The sequence below is a fragment of the Typopeltis vanoorti genome, chromosome 25, assembly GCF_054136105.1.
Source record: "Typopeltis vanoorti isolate ZY-2024b chromosome 25, IOZ_Tvanoo_1.0, whole genome shotgun sequence".
Lineage (NCBI taxonomy): Eukaryota > Metazoa > Arthropoda > Arachnida > Uropygi > Thelyphonidae > Typopeltis > Typopeltis vanoorti.
In genome coordinates this window covers 18432226-18454066 of record NC_143573.1, presented here as the reverse complement: position 1 = coordinate 18454066, position 21841 = coordinate 18432226, and the positions used below count along the sequence as shown (strand labels likewise).

Genomic DNA, 21841 nt, shown 5'->3' with positions numbered 1-21841 from the left:
GCATGATTGGTACTAAATATCTAAGAAAATATTATTTAATTTCCTACAGGAAGCAGGCGATGCCATTTTAGCTCCATCTAACCTTCTGAGACTGTGGGGTAGTTCGGAATCCACTAGTACTCAATCTGAGACAGCTCATGGCTTCTGTATTGTTCTAACAAGGTTTCGGTGGCTCTTTACGATAATACTGTAATATTTCAGTATTGCCACAAAATATCAGGAAATAAAGCTGACACTATAAATACACGAAAATCGCCAGTATTATTACACGTACATCACCGATTTTCGGTCACTCTTGGTTCCACAGTTTCCCCACCCAACGTAGGTCACGTGACAGTAATTCATCAGCGCACTTCTGACGCACAATTACACTTCTCAAATGATTCTAATGCATCGCAGCTGAAACTTACATTTTAAATGTGAATTAAGTGATTCAATAAAATGTATTAGCATATATGATACAGTGCAAGTGGATATGGACTTGTGCTAATTGTCTGATTCTGGTGGCCCACCCAATTACAAAATGCAAGAAGCACGATGAATTCATTTTTATCTTCTATATTCTTGAATTAATGTCTGAATCAGGGGCGACTCGTGCATAGGTACTAAGGCACTGCGACACCCCTAATTTTTCTCGATACATAAATATATTTATTAATTTATTTATATTTGTTTGTAATATTTAATTTTATCATCAACAATCCTATACAATTCTCTTATTTTGTATAAAAAATAATAAAAATCCATCTTGTAGCACTTAGGAGGGAGAATGATGCTGGCAGCACCGTGTTTACCACAGTGTCATATTTTTACGCGCGCAAACATATGCACGTCATAGTGAGATGCAAGCTATTATAGTAATGTGGTACTGTCCATCGCGCAGTTCCACTGTTGTTTATATACAGTTTGCGCCAGTAGTAGAGTGTTCGTAGTGCTTATCGTGTTTACTTCGTCTCTTTAAATATTTGGACATTATAATTAAAGACGTAACATTTGTTATAGTTTTTATTTTAGGACATTATTGGGGTTATCATAATGGATTTTATTTTTAAGTAATTTTGAATTATACTAAACTGTATAATTTTATCTATAATAAGCAATATTTTTTCCTGTTTCATTTTTTTAAAATTTGTACCATAATTTTGATATTTTATCCAAACACGTATACATTGTACTTACAGTGTACATGTATATTTCGAAAGTTGCAGTACCCCCACGATTTCAAGCCACGAGTCGCCACTGGTTTAAATGGTATTTTTCCACACACATATACATTATTTTATGTGTAAAATTATGTATATGATTATGATATGACAAACATGATTTCATCTAGTCCATTAAAGTGCAGTTTCCCTTGTAGATCTCTGTCAACAAAGGAAATCAAACACTTAACAAATTATCGGCTTCATTGATCCAGTAGATGTTGTCTCTGTTTTCTACAGAGTCTTGAGCTCTCGAATCCCACTGTATCGTGAACCTTTCCAATGTTCAGTGCCCAGTTTAGAAGACCGTGTACCTTGGAAAGTTCCCTGCTTACTCTATGGAGTATGTTGTATGATCATAAGATGTGAAATAAATAAAAAAAAAAAACTTCCATGGAAACAAAGATGAAATGTACAATTTTTGTCAAACCTTCTATTGCACGTTTCCAAACATTTTTGGGGTTTGTCTTCTGTGTTGTTATTATTTTATTATTACTATTAACTACACTATAATTTTATGAAATAAAGCAAGATTTTACTAGGTTCCTGTAATCTAGAGAATTCTACAAGTAGTCTACTCCCAAACTCAGACATCGTTTCCTTGGCAACGGTAATACGTACACAGGGAGAAACTAAATGTTATGAATAATTAATGAACTAATTCTAGCAGAGCGTGATCGAAGTACTATTCAAATTTTGGTAGTTAACAGGGATACATATAATAAAGGAATGTGCCTTGATAATTAAGTAGGCCTGACAAATGTAACGAATTCCAGCCGACGATTATCCTCCCGCCCGTCATGTGATGTGTACAGAATGGGCTGATTAATAAGAATTATTAGCACGAGTGACAATTTGCGTCTTATTTCGATTAAACAAATCTCTTCGTATAAAATATATATTTGCATGTTGCTTGATATGCATGTTAACTTGTACATTGAATTGTTCTCTGGTATCTTGCAGAAACTGTATCGATTCGTCAACACAGTGGAACTCGTGTCTCCGCATCACTCCGCGAAAGAAATAGTGTCCAGCCTTAGGGAAGGTCAGATAGCGAGTCTTTTCCAGAAAAGCGTAAAGCGGGTAAGATGAGTATATGTTCCTTATATTCAAGACAAAGATTGAAGTGTGCGTTTGTGTGTGTGTGTGTGTGTGTGTGTGTGTGTGTGTGTGTGTGTGTGTGTGTGTGTGTGTGTGTGTGTGTGTGTGTGTGTGTGTGTGTGAGAGAGAGAGAGAGAGAGAGAGAGAGAGAGATGATTGATTTCTAAAGACTTATGATTTTTTTAAATAAAACAAGAAGTTAATATTAGCAGCTAATCATTTTGGCAGTATTATACCAGTACAACAGTAACGGATTCAACTGCTATATGAATCATCTCTTACTTCAATTAGTGATAAGAAGTAACGATTGATACGAATGCAGAAGTTCTCATTTCGGTTTAATAATTCATGTCCGTAGTCTGCTTAAGATTTGTTATTCTTTATAATATTGCTAGATTAAGCTTGAACATGATCTTAATTTAGATTAAAGTGAAATTATTAGTTATTTTACTTTATACTGTAAACACTTTGGGGGAAGTCAAAGCTAGATAATTAGGAATCTTCTAGACTGGTTTTCCCTTTCAGTCGTTTCCGACCGTAGGTGACTTTTGTAGGAATTGTCCACAAAGTATTCCTAGTGAGTTTTTTACAGGGTAGTTCATCACCAACCCCACAATTTTATCCGGGCTCAAGACCGGTATGTGGCTGGGACGTATTCATGACTGTAATCCGTGTGTTCACTGGGCCGGTTTGCCTGTTCTGGAGGACGAGAAACCCAAGTTTCCTGGTGAACCCCCCCCTTACATCTGTATGAGACCGGCTAACTCACCTTTAGTCGAATGAGACCAAGAATCTTCTAGATAGCCTGTAATGAATGCGAAGAACCAACTAGACTTTTACAATGCTCACAATCCTCACCTGAGCGTGATGCACCCGTTACTTGGTATCCAACTTATGCTCACAAGAGGTCTGTAGTTTGAGACTTCAGACTTTATCCGATCAGACTGGATTAGCAAGTGTCAGAAATTACATATACGTTGTGGTGATAAACACTACCAAATGTCATGAAGGCTGGACGGTCGCCAAGTAATATACTGCCACTAGCTAATTTTTTGAAGAAAACAGTGAACAGTTAGGTACATGAACAACCTCAGAAAAATTGAAGATAAGAATTATAACACAAAATAAGAGGATGTATCAGAAGAATTAGTGGAGTGCTATGTTGGCATAATTCTTTGAAGTAATACACTGAAGTGACATTGAATTAGGGATAGGAGGCGCTATGCAAATTCCGCACAACAACTCTCGCATTTGCGCGCATGCGTGGCCGAAACTGAAGTGAATCACTTTAATCTAAATTAAGTTCTTGGCCAAGATCGGATCACTCGATTTCCGAAATTGTCAACCAATTTGAATTTTCTCGTACGACAGTTTCAAGAATGTTCTGGGAATATGAACATTCCGCCAAAAAAAAACAAGCACCCGGACAAACTGCAAAGGTCAACCAGCCTTGAATGTTTGTGGGATTCGCAGTTTGACTTGCATTATACAGACCGATAGGGGCCAGACATTATCTGAAATCACCTCCCATCTGAACAAAAGTTCCAGCTAGAATGTCAGTGCAAGGACCATGCAATGTTCACTTCACCGTCTTGGCTTCAGGAGCAGCCGACCAACGAGATTCCCACTTCTATCAGCACGACACCGGGCTTGAATGCCTTGCCTGGTCTAAAGAACATTGAAACTGGATGATTGAAAATTGGCGACGTGTAGCCTGGAGTGTTGAGTCGCGATTTTAACTTCATAGTGCCAATGACAGACTGACGATATGGCGTCAACCCCATGAAGCCACGGATCCTGCATGTCAGGTCGGAACTGTACAAGCTGGTGGTGGCTCAGTGATGGTCTGGAGTGTCTTCAGGTGGACGTCTTTGCGATCTTTGGTACGTGTACGAACGACTCTCAATGGATCCCGGTACGTGTAACTCATGACCGACCATTTACACGCATTTATGTCCATAATGCATCCCAATGGAGATAGTGTCTATCAGACAATTGTTCAGCTCAGAGGCTACTGCTTGGTTCCAGGAGCATTCTGGTGACTTTGAAATAATGAAGTGGCAGTCTAGAAACCTGTTTTTAATCCCATCTAAAATTTTTGGAATATCTTCGAGCAGGCTCTCGGGCCCGTGTCCTATCGCCGCTGAACGTGAGCGAATTGTAAACAACTCTGGAGGAGACATGGGTCGCCATACCTGTGAAACATTTTGTAAGTTTGTGGAGTTCTTGCCTCGTTTGTGGCGGCAGTTATCAGGTTCAGAGGGAGGGAGGTGCAACACGTTACTAGGTAGCTATCCCTAATTCAAAGGAACTTCAGTATATGATTTACACAGGTGCAACCGATCATGGGGGAAGAGAAGAGAGTTTTCCGCGCAAATGGAGATAAACATCTAGGCTGAGAGAAAATTCAATTAGAATGATATGGGTTAATTTCAAAATGGACAACTGGATAACGAGATTTCTTCGTGCCTGTGAATTGTAATTAAGATATCAGCAAGGAAATAGTAAAAAGAGTGAGAGGGCAATTTACATAAAGAACAAAAGGAAAAAATATGTTCTCACTGGAAACTAAAACAGTCGATTAGCAAATCAATTCCATATAGAACAGTTGTGGGAAATTATTAGATATGTGAAGAGCCAAAGGCTTCAATTCGGCGACATATGACTTGTTTAAGTTAAGGGATATAACATCCCATATCGTTTCTCAGCCGAATAAGAAACTCGAAGAGTTTCATGCCGAATATAGTAAAAACTATATAAAGTTCGGCGATTCCAAGCGTAAGCAAATACCTGGATAGCAGCAACTGACCCTTAAGGTAGTGCAAGCTGAGGCAACTCATATCAAAGGTGGAGCAAGCTCCGATCACTGTTCTTGATATTTACCCATAATGTGAACTTAGCTCCTAGGAGCTGTATTACTGTTCTACATTATGGGAGAAGGTCACTACCCAGACCGGTTTCAACCTATATATATCCCTTAACTTAAAAAAAGTTGTGGGAAAGATTGCGGAAACCGGAAGTTCCTATCAATGGCTGCTCAGAACATGGAATTAATAGACATGTACTGACACCTTATTCCAACATAAAATATTTTCAGATTGGTCTAAATTGCTATCAGTAAAGTTATTGTTTTTAGTGATGTCTTCAGATTGTCCAAAATACGAGTGTACAGAGGATCTGAAATAAACAATGACCACTCCCTAGTGATGAAAGGAAGAAATTTAATAATTATTATATTAAAGAGAAAAAATATATAGAAAAAAGAAGTTTCGAAGAAATAAACATCTAACTCGCCGATGTGAACTTCAGACTCAATATTTGGGTAAAAAGACAGGAACTTAAAACAAGAACCAGACCTTGGAGACCAACAACATCTGAAGAAAACATTAATCGACTCAGCTACAGAAGCAGATGATGAAATGAGCAAAAATAGTGGATACAGGAAATTAGAAGCATTACTGTAAAACAATAGTATGAGGGGTATTCCAAAAGATGATGTAACATTTTTTTTCAACGATGTTTAATAACACGAAGTTGAAATTGTGCACCAGGAAATAAGTGAACGTCCACTACTACTCCACAAAGTCCCCAGATGTATTGATGCTTTTGTTCCAAATATAAATCAGGTTATCAATACCAGTACTGAAGTCCATGTCCACACCCAGTAAGCAACATCGCACCGCCTGATGAACTTTCTCATCTGTAGTAAAATTCCTTCCGGAAAGGTATTTCTTGAGGGGCCGAACAAATGGAAGTCTGAAGGCGCTAATTCTAATTCTAGGCTGTAGGGGTGGGGGGGGATGCGGCAATGTATGGAGTAGAGTTGTCGTTCACCAAAATCACACCTGTTGTCAGGAGTCCTGATCGTTTGCTTCGAATGTTGGCTTTAAGTTTGTCCAACGTTGCACAGTAGAACTCTGAATTGATTGTTCCTCCCTTTGGCAAGAAGTTCACCAACAAAACGCCATGGCAATCCCAGAACACTGTGGCCATGACTGTTTGGACAGTGAAAACATTTTTGAATTTTTTGGCACGGGGCATTGTGGATGTTTTCAGGTCATGGAGGCTTTATGAACCAAAATCGGTTCATAAAGTTCTGAACCCATTTTGTCTCCTGTGACTAGGAGAGCGAAATAATCCTCGCCTTTGTCGCTGTATCGCAACAGATTCTCCAGACACAACACATCCCCATGGATGTTGCATTGTGCTCTTCTGACAATTGTCGGGACACCCAGCGGGCCTTTCGAAAGCCAAGAACATCGTGAATAATTCTTAAACAGCGTACTTCAGATACAAAGCTATGAGAAATTTAGATTATGACTCTAAATCCTAAAGCTTCACCCGTTTATCGTAGCTTTGTTAAATTATACTTGATGGCGATGCATATAGATTAGGATTAATCTATATGCATTGGAGGATCACATAATGATAATTAGTACGCTACAAAATTTTAAACCACTGTATACATTTCAGAATTTTATTTTGAATGTATCTACACTGGATTTCTTTCCTTTCCTGATATTTCTTTATATCTCAACAGTTTTTTCTATCTGATTGCATTCCTTCTGGATATTTTCCGTCATCTTAATTCATTAAATACATTGTCGAAGTAATCACTTCAAAATCAGAATAAGTTTATTTTCTTGTTAGTCATTTTTGTCATCTGATTCGTTTTACAGTGCTCTTTTTATCCGTTTTAGACTACATGGGTCTGAAACGTTCTCGGCCTCGACCATAGATTGTGACACTATCGGCAAGAGTTTGTTTTTCTACTTTCATACATCTGTCATAAGCACCCATGTAAAATTGCAAGTCATTTTATCAAGTAGTTTGTTTTATACAGCTGTCTGAAACAAAAGTGTTGTTTGTATCCCTTGAAATGGATAAAATTGAATATCGTGCGGTTATAAAATTCTTTGTAAAAGAAGGTTTAATGCCAAACGAAACTCATTCGGAGTTCATAAAAGTTTTGGGCACCCTTGTCCTTCGTTTTCGACAATTAAGAAATGGGTTGCCGATTTTAAACGTGGCCATACCAGCCTTGAAGGTGAACCACGTGACGGATGTCCAAAATGTGTAACAACACCAGAAATCATTGAACAAATGCACGATATGGTATTGGATGATTCGGCGAGTCAGAGTGCGTAAAATTGCTGAGACTATAGGTATTTCAAAAGAACGTGTAGGATATATTTTGCATAAAGAATTGCAAATGAGAAAGCTTTGCCCAAGATGAGTGCCGCGCTTGCTCACAACAGATCAAAAACCACTCGCATGAAAATCTCTGAACATTGCTGGGAGCGTTTTAACAAGAATACAACTGACTTTGTGCATCAATTTATTACTATGGATGAGACTTGGATTCACCATTCACCAAAACAATGGACAGAAGCCGCTTGTTCAGCCAAGGAAGACAAAATCGGTCAGCAGGAAAGGTTATGGAATCGGTGTTTGGAGATACTAAAGGCATTTTCTTTATTAATTATCTTGAAAAAGGTAAAACAATAACCGGGGAATATTATTCTGATATTTTAACCAGACTAGATGAAAACATTTGTGAGAAAAGACCCGGTTTGCAAAAGAAAAAAATCATCTTTCATCAGGACAATGCACTTTGCCACAAAGTGTTTTGGCAATGGGAAAATTAAGGGATCTGCACTAGGAATAATTGTTGGAACATTCACCCTATTCCCCAGATTTGGCTCCCTTTGACTTCTATCTCTTCCCAAAACTAAAATACTTCCTTGCTGGTCAGCGTTTTTCTTCAAATCAAGAGGTAATTGCAGCTGTAGAGGGGTATTTTGCAGATATTACTAAGAACCACTACAGGGACGGAATAATGGCGCTGGAACATCACTGTAATAAATGTATTAGTCTTAAGGGAAATAATGTTGAAAAATAGAAATAATTTTGAAATTATAAATATTCGTTTTTTTATTGGTAGGTCGAGAACTTTTCAGACCACCCTCGTAAATAGGGGTTGTCAAGATGAAGACCTTCTAAAATACTTCCAAAAATCTTCATGCTTCTTGGTAGCGACTTCTTAGCAAGCAAACGTCTGGAACAAGTTTGGTTCCATTGGTTTCAAACTCTGCCCAGAGCCTGGATACAACTCTCTAGCAATATCGGTAATTCTGCGCCCTTCAAACTTCTCAATAATTCTTCCCCGCGTGAAATCATCTATATCTTAGAAACATTACATGACATCCAAGTTTGCAACCTGAATTATTAGACGTTGCAGTGACGTTTTGGAGAATATATATTTACAGTGAACTGTAAGTTTAATTTTGAACAGAGATTGTGCATTTAGTCAACTGCATGCTGCAAAAAAGGTACTTTAAACACAACTATATTATCTCTATGATTATGTACTGTGTTGATAAAAAAAAAGGTGGATGCATATAAACTACAGTTGGAATAGAATTATTTGATAATAATTGAGTTACTAAAATGAATGTTATGTGTACAAAATATAGAGGTTTTTCATAAATTTCCATATGTTGATATGAAAATGTTAAAAACATCTCATAGTTTATTAGCGAGGCACTCCCATTCGGTTTCAAAGAAGGGGAGTTCGATTCCTGTGAATATTATGTAGCATCTTTTATCTGTGCTTTTCAAAGGAATTTGAGTTGACCAATCTCAAACAGAAGTGACCATTTTTCCTCTTGTAGGTAATAAACTTGCTTCATGGTTTTAGGTGTCTTATCCATAGACTAATGAGATATAAATAAAACCTTTTTAGTTCAATGTTAACCAAACGCCACCCCTACTAAACCTTAAATGAGGGGAGAATTTTTCATTTATGACACAAACCATAACTGCGCACCTCATGTGCAAAGTTACGCCATCTTTCGCGAATGCAAATAAACTTTAACTGACATTGATCTTAATAGTACCAGTTAAAAGCCTTTCCGTTTTCTCTAAGAGATGACTGAAATGGGGAAGGTCATTTATAATAACCCTTCACTTTGTAGAAGTGAAAAGAGTCTTAAAACCAAGCTACTTTTTTCATCATTTTATTTATTTTTACGGTAACTGGAGCTGAATTCAGTCATCTCAAATTATTTCTAATTGAGCCAATTACCAGCTCTGCTAATGGAGATACAGATCCATGCATTGTCTTATTTTTTGATGAATAGTTGGGAAAGGTGAGACCGGTCATTAAAAAGGTCATAATACAACAATATATGACTCTTGTCAAGATTAGATTACTACACTCGAACTTCATAACTTAGCTATTTGATAAGATGAAAAATTATCCAGAAGTGTGTTAACTAGCAGCCTGTGGTCATTACTTCCTCACTAGCGGAAAAGAGTTGCAAAAACAACCGCTTGAAGGAGATTAATGATGCAGGTCTTAGGTGTCAGGGGAATCAAAGGATGCTATTATTACTCACATTGGAGGTGTGTTTTCCTCACCGCAGTGGAAGAAGCATAAGATATTAAAAACAATTCTTAGAATACCCATTTATAAAAACACTTTTGTAGATTTATTCAATACCAGTTATATACGAATGACTAATTCAATGATTTGGCCAAATACGTTAAAATGCGGATAATCCCTAACAAATAACGCACACTTCATGAATGCTCCCCCTCCTGCATTTCGCTGTAGGGTTTTCGACGATGCTAATGTTCACCCCCCAGCGGAGAGCTACTGCAATCTTATCAATTTTTATTTCTCCTCCTTTCCCCTGTAATGTATTTGTCCTTAGGAATGTACTCAAACTAATAGAGAGGACGTAACTATATTGCCATAAACTGGTAGCTTAATATGAATTTTAGATTAAAAAAAGAACAAAGAGAGTTCTTTTCACCTTCTCCTTTCAGGTGTCTCTTTACCTTTTTTCCTCTTCAGAAAGCCAAGGAGGAGGCCCGTAGCAGGAGAAGTAAATCACAATTTTTCGAGATGATTCAGGAGATCACAAGAACGTAAGTTGGGTTTAACTTTTATTTTCATTCAATGCAAACTTTACTATTGAAATTACTGAACAAAGTATAACACTTTAGTGTGGATTTTCGTATTCAAAGACGTGTTAATTTGAGAGCATACCGGTGAATGAACACTAATATCACACCATATTAGTACTAGTACTAGTCATAGTACATCACACATAAGTACTCTGTGTGATAGTACTAGGAATTTCTAGAAATACGGAGAAAAAGTTCTTCCTTCCCCCCCCCCCAAAAAAATTTAAAAATGGGAAGCGCTCTTAACCCATGACTTGAGTGGTCAACTGGTTCAATTTAATGATGTGCCCCTTCCAGTTAAGTAGCCTGTTACTCATGCTGTCAACATCCTTTAATCATTTTTCTGTTTGTTTTCCAACATTCACTTACACGAGAATAAAAACGCATTAACTCCTCTGAATCGACATTCATTCACAGACGGCAATTTATTTAGCAAACTATCTGAGCAAAGAGATCTATAATTAGTTTCCAACCTATTCGTGGATGAACAATAAACCATATCATTTGTCAAACTTAAATAGGATAAACTACATTAAAATGCGAGAGATAAACTACTTTGTTCCCATTCAAGACAGTTCCAAACTCTTAGGTTGTGAGAAGATCACTTTTCACTATGTAAGTTATGTTTCAGTCTCGTGATTAATATCTTTCTGGATCATACGTCGGTTTCAAGAACGTGAGAAAAGTAGGACCCTTACGAACTCTTCTTTTTCCTACCCACGACTAACTACAAATATCCAAATATCTGGCTTCCATTGTTCGTAGGATATGTTTGAGAGAGAGAGAGAGAGGATAATGAGCCTCCAGGTCTTTCTGTTTAGATGGATGGAGTTGAGGGATGATATTTAAGAAAGTATCTTTCTGAAGGTGAATTAAATAGGAATTATTTTATTCACAAATTGTTCAGAAAACTCCTCTCATTATTAAGAAATCGTGCATGTAGAAAACTATACACCAATGGAGTTGGTGAAACAAAGTATGTCTTAGTCAAGCAGAGAGGATCTACTCTGAGCAGTTTAATGAAACCATTAATATGCTTTTATTTGTGAGTTGTGTAAGTAAATAAAAGTGTAAGTAACCCATAATTCCTTTTACATATTCAATGGAATCAATAAAAATATTGGAACCTAAGAAAAACCTTTCGTAAGCATTTTATTATTTTTTTTATTAGAAATCATGTAAGTACATCTCACACCAATCACTACAAATGGATCTCCATCCCTGTTGGATTCTCATTCAAAATTCTGATGACAGATTCTACTTCATTCTGCCCTATTATATTTCATTTGCTACTACCTCTAAAATGGTTTAAGAAAGAGCATATTATTAGCAGTGAATCCATCAACTGAACTTTATTGAAATTCTCTTGAAAAAGCCAACCACCGATTTCGTTCTATCAACGGTCTGTTTATTTGTAACCATTTGCAAACAACTAAACAGTAATCACGACTACGAAATGGCAACTCTAATATTATGAGCATGGGTCCGATGCTACCAAGCCCATCTCCAGATTGCAGACAAGGGAATGGCTTCTGGATACAAAGGTTAGCTGCGAATAAACAGGGAAACCTGTGAATAAGCAGTTTTGGATAATGAGACGGCACCTACCAACACCAACAGGAAGTGTGAGGTAGACAGTGGCGTGGTTATCTTTATAAAAAGTCACACATTTCCACTGACGGGGATGCAACATGGCGAGATGTAACCGCTATTCAATGAGTTACAACCAGCTGGAAGTTGGGGTAGCAACAACTTTCATCCTGATCACCGGAAGATCACCATTAGTGTCAGCGATGTAAATACTGTGGTAGGCGGATAATCATGAAGAATGAGAAACGACTACCACACTGAGCCTCTCCAGAAGGCTATTGCTGGACAAGGAAGTCAAGGGGATACACATTGTTCTATTTTTCACTATTATGATAGCAATATGGATGGACATTCTAATAGATAGTAAAGCGTACAATGGCTTAATACTTATGCACGGCAGGGAAAGAAGCAAAGCTTCCCAGGTCGTAAACCAACGAAATCCTTGTACATTCCTTGGGACGTGGAATGTGAGAACCCTCCTACAAATTGGAAAATTTTGAAGAGAGAAATGGATAGATTAAAAATAGCCATATCGTGAATTAGATGCAATGCCACTGGAGACCTTTGGAATGGTGAATCATTATTACAGAATCATTATTCAGGTGACGAGACTGTAAAAAATGGAGTCGCTGTGATTCTCAATAAGGAATGGGGAAGAAGAGTAATCAACTCAGTAAAATGTAGTAGCAGATTTATAATGGTAAAACTAGAAGAAAAGCCAACACATATTATAATAATACAAGCTTACCTGCCTACTAGCAACCACAGTGATAATGAAATTGAGAGAGTATATGTAGATATTGAGAATCTAATCAAACTCACCAAAAAGGAAGATACTCGTATTATCATGGGTGATTGGAATTCAATCATTGGTGAAGACAAAGATGATAGAGAGAGGAAAGTACGAACTTGGATGCTGAAATGAAAGAGGAGATAGACTTTTGGAGTTCTGCCACCAATTCAATATGATCATTAATTATATTTGGTATGAGGTACGAAAAAGGAAGGTATACTTGGGAAATGCCGGGGGATATAGAAGGGTACCAAATAGATTATATTTTGACAAGAAATAGATTTAAAAATCAAATAAAATCATGCAAATGTTGCCCGGCAGCTGATGTTGACAGTGACCACAATTTGGTTTTATTGAAATATAATCTGAAATTTAATAAGCTGTCACAACCAAGGAAAAGTCCCAAATGGAACATAAATAGCCAGAAAACATAGAAAACCCATGGAAACTATAAACAGAAAACTGATAAAGGTATTAAAAATATAGAGAGGGAAAAGAATATTATAGAGCAAAATGGACTCATTTGAAGGATACAATCATCAGGGCTGCCAATGACTGCATAGGATTAAGGAACAAACAAAAAAAAAGCTACGGATCACCCAGAACATTCCAGATCTAATAAATGAAATAAGGAAATGCAAAACCTCCCTAAAGGAAGAAAGCAAAGACAAATATAAACATAAAAAATATGATAAATAGAAAGTGTAAAGAAGCAAAAGAACAATGGCATACAGAGAAATGTAAAGAAATAGAAGATCTAACAAAGACTGGGAGAATCGATAAAGCTTATAACATTATAAAAGGAATAAGCCAGAAAGCAAGGCAAGAAGTACAATTATCAAAAATAAACATGGGAACATACTTATAGATAAGGAAGAAATTTCAGAAAGATGGAAGGAGTACTTAAAAGATCTATATAGTGAAAAGATCTAGACGCTAAGGCTATAGAAGATGAAACACGACTCGAAAATGAAACAAGAGTATCGAACATACTACTAAAAATTATACAAAAAAGACTAACAAAGAAGTTTTAAGAATATGTTGGTCCAACTATATTAAAAGATGAATTTGAATGGGCACTGAATGAATAGTCAACCAAGAAGGCACCAGGCATTGATAACATCCTCTCAGAATTAATAAAATACTATACTCAGGAAACATAACTAAGTCATACCTCTTCAAGATCAAAAAGGATATTTATGAAACAGGGATCATCCTAAAGTAAATAATGCAAACAAGTGTGAAAATCATCGAACAATAAGCTTAATATCACATGCTTCGAAAATACTACTAAAAATTGTACAAAAAAGACTAACAAAGAAGTTTGCAAAATATGTTGGCAATGACCAGTTTGGATTCAGGAAAGAGCAGGGGACAAGAGAAGCAATCCTAGCTCTAAGAACAGTTATCCAAAGAAGATTTGAGAAGAATCAAAATACTCTGATAGTCTTTCTTGACATGGAGAAAGTCTTCGATAGTATTGACTGCAACCAAATGTTTCACCTCCTAAAAACAATAAAGGTAGATTGGAGAGATAGGAGGCTCATATTTAATCTTTACATGCACCAAGAAGCCCCAGTAGAAATAGCCAGCAATACAACAAAAACCGCGGAGGTGTAAGACAGGGGTGCTCTCTTTCGCCCATATTGTTTAATCTGTACTTTGAAGATGCAATAAATAAATTGAAAGAGCTAATAGAAAAGGAATTAATATAAATGGAATTGATATTAACTGTCTACGGTTCGCGGATGATATGAGTTATAGCTGATAACGAAGACAAATTGAAAGCCACCCTAACAAAAATGGAAGAAATTGTCACACAGGACAGCCTAAAAATTAATTTTAAGAAAACCAATCTATTAATTACAAGTAAAGCAAATCCAATGAAAATAAACATGGAAATAAATAATAACCAATACAACAGGTATTCTCTTTTAAATAGCTTGTAAGTCTTATCACAGAAGATGGAAGAAACCAATCAGATATTAAAGCACGAACAATTCTAGCCAAAAAAGCATTCTATAACAGAAGACACATTTTTACCAGTAAAGGACTTGGCATCCAGCTCAAAAAAAGGCTAGTGAAAAGATACATATGGAGCATTGCATTATATGGTTGTAAGGCCTGGACTCGAACAAAACAAGATATGAAAAGTTGGAGGCATTTGAACTTTGGTGCTGGAGAAAGATGATGAAAATTAGTTGAACAGAAAAGAAAAGTAATGAAGAAGTTCTAAATATAGTTCATGAAGGGCGGTCATTAATGAACTACATCAATAAGAGAAGAAAAAGCCTAATTAGACACCACGATGAAGAGATAAAAAAGAAGGTCACAAGACAGGATGTTGTGATTAAGAGGGAGATGGTAAATCCCGTTTTATTTTTTTTCTGCATTGAAACTCTATGGATGTCGATGGATTTCGACCCTAGTTTCGCACCCGGCTATTAAATAAAACAGGATTTACCATCTCCCTCTTAATTAACAAATTCTCCGGTAAAATAGCCTTTCGGCTTATTATATTTGTAGGATGTTGTGATGTTTACCAATCTTCGGATTGATGTACCAAAGAAGAATATTATGAACCATAAGTTACTGACATGACCTGGTTAATTTAAATAATAAATTAATATCTTATTATTATTAATTAATTTATTTATTAATAAATTAATAATACTATTGACGTCATACTAACGACTTGTATTACATTCTGTAATCTCATTCAGCACGAGTAGATACGTTTTGCAAAATTAGTCACTTAATTTGATTTACTTTCTATTAAAATGCAGATTAGTTATGTCTACCTCTCTCTCCCTCTCTCTCTCTCTCTCTCTCTATATATATATATATATATATATATATATACATTTTTCCCCTCTTGAATGTTATTCCTGCGAAGATCTGAATTTACCATTTAAGAAATGATAGACTGAAATGCTGGAAATAGAAAATAATGCAAGTGATTGAGGTAATCTCGCTTTTCCCCCAGGTACATTAAGTGTCGGATTACAGTTTTCAGTAAAACTAGAGATAATCATACTTACTTACAATATTCTGGAAAGTGAATGTGAGTAACCCATCACATTATACAGCGAGCTGCCATCCTATTTTTTATCCCGCAATAAGTGTCAAAGCTTTCACATTTCTACGAACGTTTTCAAAATTCATAAATTTCAAAACTGAGTATTTAAAATCTTAAATCTTTAGATTTTCATCAGTCATAAGCTGTGAAAACAATGCTTAACATGTCGTTTTGGTCAATAATTTTAATGAGATGTAAATAATTCCCCAATCCTTTTTATTCATAACTTATTAAGATTTGCATCATTTTTCATTTCTTACTGTCTCACTCGTTGCGAGTAGTTGTAAACTAAGTACACTTTCATTCAAGTATTTAATCTAAAACTGGAATTCGGCAGCTAAAATCGAGCAGAAGCTCTGAACGTACGTTATTAATTAATTAATTAATAAGAAACATTATCTCAACATGTTGATTTGCTTAACTTAAGCTACCAAAATAAACAGACAAAAGAATAAATTGACTATCCGGATTAGCGGTTAATTTTTGATTATGCTTTATGAGGCATGCCAGGCAGACTTAAGGAAGCATGCCAGTTCACATGTCTCCTTAAGTCTGCATGTGCACTGGCAAGACTGCGTTTTACTAACATTAATTTGAAGTCCTTATGTCAAACTATGCCTATTCTTACAAGGAGTTCATTCATATCCTTTTCATTTTCTGCTTTTATTAGTATGTCGTCAGTATATAAGAAGTCCTTGATTCTTGAGCCGCCTATCAACATTCCCCTATTCTAGTCATTCAGAAATCTCCTGATGATCTCCTCATCACAAAGAGTGAATAGTCTCGAAGAAAGGAGACAACCTTGCCTTATTCTTTTCTGTAAACAGAACCAGTCTTACAGCATGTTATCAATTCTTACTGCAATTTGAAAAACTGCGATAAGTTCATACAAAATACAGTGTTGACAACCACAACTATTACGAAGTTTAAATTCAAAGCAATCTTCACACAAAGGTGAAATTTTCTCGAATTTATTATTCACCGAGTTCTATGAAGAACAATCCCAATGTGGTCATGGGAACTGTTCTTCAAACTGACAATTTTCGATACTGCTGAATCGATCCCACAATTTGTTTTTACTTTTCCTCTTTGTTTATAACTGGACTTCGTCACAGAGTGACATCTGACTGAAACAAAAGAAAAAAAAAACATTAGTCAGATAATTTGTTTCAGTTTATTTAAGGGAATCATACTACAGTTTAGTTATTGTTGTAAAGTTGACCTATTAACATCTCGCAGTTTTTTGGGAACGCATCTGTTTCGAAAGAGTAGATCCTACTGTAATTTGAACTTAATTTCTTTACATTCTGCATATAAGTTTCTGCTTCATAGAAATATAAAAATTATTTAAAATGGTGTAAAAACTCAGATTGTGTGAAAAACTTTACAAAAATATTCAAGTTGTACACATACTGGGTACTGAATTAAAAACTTTATACCGTGTGTTGGACCTTCTTTAACCCGAATTACAGCACATATGCGGTTTGGCATAGATTCCACAAGGTGTTGATTGCATCTACGTGTACATCATATCCAGTGTTCACCAGGCAGTCCTTTAACTGGCTCAGATTTGATGGGAGAGGACTTTGCTTCCAGATCTGTTTTGCTAACATGTCACATTTTCTCAATAGGGTTCAGATCCGGGTGGCCTGGGAAAATGGTACAAGTCTGTCATGCTCGCTGAACCACTCACTGCTGAACAATTCTAGCATGATAGACAATAGCAGTATTGCCCATGAAACAACCGTCAGCTGCTGAATAAAAAGTCAATATTGCAGAATGGACTTGATCAAATATTCCTTGGAGAACATCCGACCTTCCCACAACATGAGGGGACCCGTTCCCTACCAACAGAACGCGTCTCACGTCATGACACCACCTCCAGAACTTTACGGCAAGTTTGGTTTATTGGATTTACAAGGCAAGCTGGATTCATTGCATCATGGGACACTTGGTTTCCGTACCGACACACACACACACACACACACACACACACACACACACACACACACACACACACACACACACACACACACACATAGGAAGCTCTGTTCCGTACATCATATCTACGCCATAAACTCCTCTTAGAGAAGCAATATGGATTAGTTTTCAACGAATTAAACAGAGAAGATATCTTACCTTTTGAGAAACCAGTCATCTCTGCTGTTTTCAAAATCGTGGCTCCAGCCAGACGGACACACACAATAAATCCTTTATCCAATTCCCTAAGATATTTTTCTTTTCTTATTGTGATCACTATTGATCAGCAGCATTCTTAAATAGTTGCCTAGAACACGTTGGGACGTACGCGAAGTATTTTGCATATAACCTGCGTAGGTTCCGGTATGTATAGCAATGAAATGAGGTCATTCCCATATTGCATACCGGAACTTACGCAGCGTATCTGCAAAATACTTGGTTGCGTGCGTCACAACGTGTAATGGGTTACTATTTAAGAATGCTGCTGGTTAGTAATCCTCAATAGTATTGATCACAATGAGAAAAACAAAATCTTTCGGATTTCAGAAGACACTATATTATTAATAATAAATAATATAAATCTCATTTAAGTAGTTTCAGATAGCATTCCTATTTAGTTTGTATTCGTATCTTCCAATTCCTCACAAGTAAGTGCCTTTTGGGTTTCATATTTGCAGTCATATATTAAAATATATTTCTTCACTTTTATGGTTTGAAAAGCATTGACCTTCTTCAATGCTTTCGCAATGTTTTAAGTAGTATACTGTCCGACTCATTTCAGAAAGCCCATTTACAGATTTCTACGATAACCTAGATGTTTTCTGAAAATACCTATGAATATTTCTGTGGGATGCTTTATATACACGGAAATAAAAACAAACCCCACGCTCTATAATAGTCAAAGAACGGTTCACATTAAAACTTGTTTACCCAATTGCAATATTAGCAAAGCAGAATACCCTCCTGAATATTGCCAACTCGTCAATAGTGCTTCTCGAAAATATCTAGTGAGCCCTAGAGATTTTGGTGCAATCATAGATTTTCATGATTTACCTTTCGAAACGTATTTAACACACAGTGGTCACTACACAGCGCGTCACTGCGAAGGGGTATTTTATATCTTCCGCAGATGTCACTGCATCCATTCAGATGCACACTAGATGGCCTTTCTGATTGCCAGCCTACTTCAGCCTGAAACCACAACTTTCACAAAAAAAAGAGAAAAGAAATGGAGAGAGAGAGAGAGAGAGAGAGTGAGACCAATGGGTAAAATCTAATTTATATCCTAAAGCTTTTTGCCTTCGTGCGAGGATATTGTATTACTGCGAGTGCAAAGCAGAAATTCTGTGGAATTTGTATGCATGTGTTGCGCGTAAATTTTCGAACAGCTTATTTACAACCCTCGTCTCTTTTTAGCCGTAGCAAAAATTTATTTATTTATTTATTCATTTGATAGCAATGAGATTTCGTTGAACTACACTCCAGTTACTGTATTGAATTTCTTCTCAAAAGTTTTGGTTTTGTTTTCTCCATCTTAAGAATTTGGCTAGTCAGATGTATATTGAGCGTGTATTTTAAAACAACTTATTTACAACTCCTGCATTTTAGCTGCAGCAAGTTCATGCATTTGTAGATTTCCTTGAACCACCCTCCAATTACTGTATTGAATTTCTTCATTAATTCTCACAAATGGTCTTTTGTGTTCTCCATCTGAATTTGGCTACCTCATTATCAACCTTAATAATAATCATAATAAATCTAATAAAACTATAATTAATAATAAATCCCCTGGGTGTAATAATATCCCAGCTGAGGTGCTGAAAACTTTGACTGGCAATAATAACAACTATTTAGTGGAATCCATTCAGGACATCTATAAAACAATAGAATTACCTAAAGTTTTAAAATCTATCTGCATTCCAATTCCAAAGAAAAAGAATGCACAAAATTGCGAGGATTACAGAACTGTGAGCCTAATATCCTATGCATCTAAAATTATTTTAACACTTGTTAACAAACAAAGTGGAAGAGCCTTAATCTGTGAATTGAGTTAACAACAGAAATGCCTCAAAAGAGAAGTGGGAACCATTAATACTATCCTGGAACTAAAAATACTAATAGAAAGATCACTTGAAAGAAACAGGAACAGTTACATATGCTTCATAGACTTTCAGAAGGCCTTTGACCGAGTAAAACATAATAAAATGTTCAATATATTAGATAAATTAGACATAGAAGGTCATTTACTTAAAATCATAAAAATCATTTACACCAAACAGAAAATGCAGCTGTTAAACTCAGAGGCTTCTGTAGTGAAAATAAAAAGAGCAGTTAGACAAAGTTGTATTCTTTCACCAAATCTCTTTTTTTCCAAATCTATAGTGAAACAGTGATGAAAAAGTTTGAAAAACAACAAATCGGAATTAGTATCAATGGTATAAAATACAACAATCTTAGATATTCTGATGATACCATTCTAATAGCAGAAAAACAGAAAAAAATTAATCAAATTACTGCATCTACTAACTGAAGAAGGTAAAGAATTTGGATTGATATAAATGCAAAAACAAAAGACCAATTTAAGAAATTCTCAAAAGAAAACAGATCCAAGCCAGAAATATTCATAAACAATATGAAAATTGATCATATAACAGAATAAACATATTTAGGCACCTACTTTACTGCAGATGGAAGGCAAGATAAAGATATAAAAATAAGAACATCCATAGCTAAAGATGCCTTCTGGAAAAATAAAGATCTGCTCAGAAGTTCCGTGGGTATCGAGACAAAAAAAGAATGATAAGAACATTGGTGTGGCCAGTTTTTACAGATGGAAGTGAGCCTGGATATTTAAGAAGAGAGTAAGGCAACAGATAATGGCCTTTGAAATGTGGTGCTATAGGAGAGCTCTGAAAATCTCATGAACAGAACATGTGACAAATACAAATGTCCTATAGAGAATGAAAACACAGAGATCTTTATTACAGGAAATAATCCAGAGAAAGATGAAGTTGGTAGGACATGTACTGAGAGGTTCAGCAGGACAGAGGATACTAACAGTTTTAGAAGGAAAAAGAATGGGAAAAGGATCAAGAGACAAACAACGAAGGACATGGCTTGAAGATAAGATCATGGACAGGATCACATGGCTATGCAGAGATAAAAAGGAAAGCTACCAACAGAGAGAACTGGAAGGACATGGTGCTGCACCCTTTCACTCAGGAAGCTACATGAAGAAGATTATCAACCCAACCTTTTCAGGATAATCTCTATTTAAACTCCTTAGTTACCAATAATGAAAGAGCTCACCCCGATCAGCACAAAGCCTTGGAGTAGTGTTCAAGAAATAAATTTAGAATTGTTTGCATAATTATAATGAAAGCAGCATAATGATAGCAAGCACGTACTCATATTTCTTAAGTCACAATAGCATTCGATCTATTTGTTTCACATTTGGTCTCTGCTCTGGAGTGTAGGATATCCGAATCTGGATATGCCAGATTATATTACTCTTTTTATTTTAGTGATGGTCGATTTTGAATAAACACATGAATTAAAAGGAAATTAAATGTTTAGTATCATTACGTATGTAATGATTTTATTGAACGTAGAATTCTCATGCATTTATTGTAATCAGTTTCTGCATTAAGGCTTGGTGCACACTTCTTTTTATGTTGTTCCCATTCACGAAAAGTTCTTAATATACCCTTATAAGTACAGTTATAACGTGGGTGGGCTAAGGATGTTTCTTCCCTTTTTTATGAATTATATATTGTTATTTTTTACATAATTCGGAACCCCTGCTCTAGAGACCAAAAATACAGAACTTTTTGAAGACACGTCAGGCTTCCAATAAGAGGGACCGTGGTCTCAGAGTAGGAAGTTCTGAAAGTAGGAAGTTTAGGGGAGAAATATAATTTAAAACGAAAGGACGTTTCCTATGCCAAAAAGCGAAAAAGGACGTCATGAGAGAATTGTAAGAATTATATAATTTCGTCCGAAGCAAAGGATGAATTTCTTTCAAAGATAAGGAAAACGTTTCCAGAAGAAAAAGGGAAGTTTAAAATTATCTTTCACTTGAAACGAACTGATATTTTAAAGAAGATGAATTATTATTTTGTT

The 21841-nt window shown here is 36.0% G+C and overlaps 1 protein-coding gene across 1 annotated transcript in view; it reads left to right on the top strand.

Moving 5' to 3' along the window:
* Window positions 1-21841, top strand: part of LOC150092579 (glutamate receptor ionotropic, NMDA 3A-like) — a 79891-nt gene that overhangs the window by 56120 nt on the left and 1930 nt on the right. Inside the window, exons 8-9 of the mRNA XM_090414240.1 lie at window positions 2166-2285; window positions 10165-10238. Of these exons, the coding sequence (XP_090270366.1) occupies window positions 2166-2285; window positions 10165-10238 (194 nt within the window). The remainder of the gene's footprint in view (window positions 1-2165; window positions 2286-10164; window positions 10239-21841) is intronic.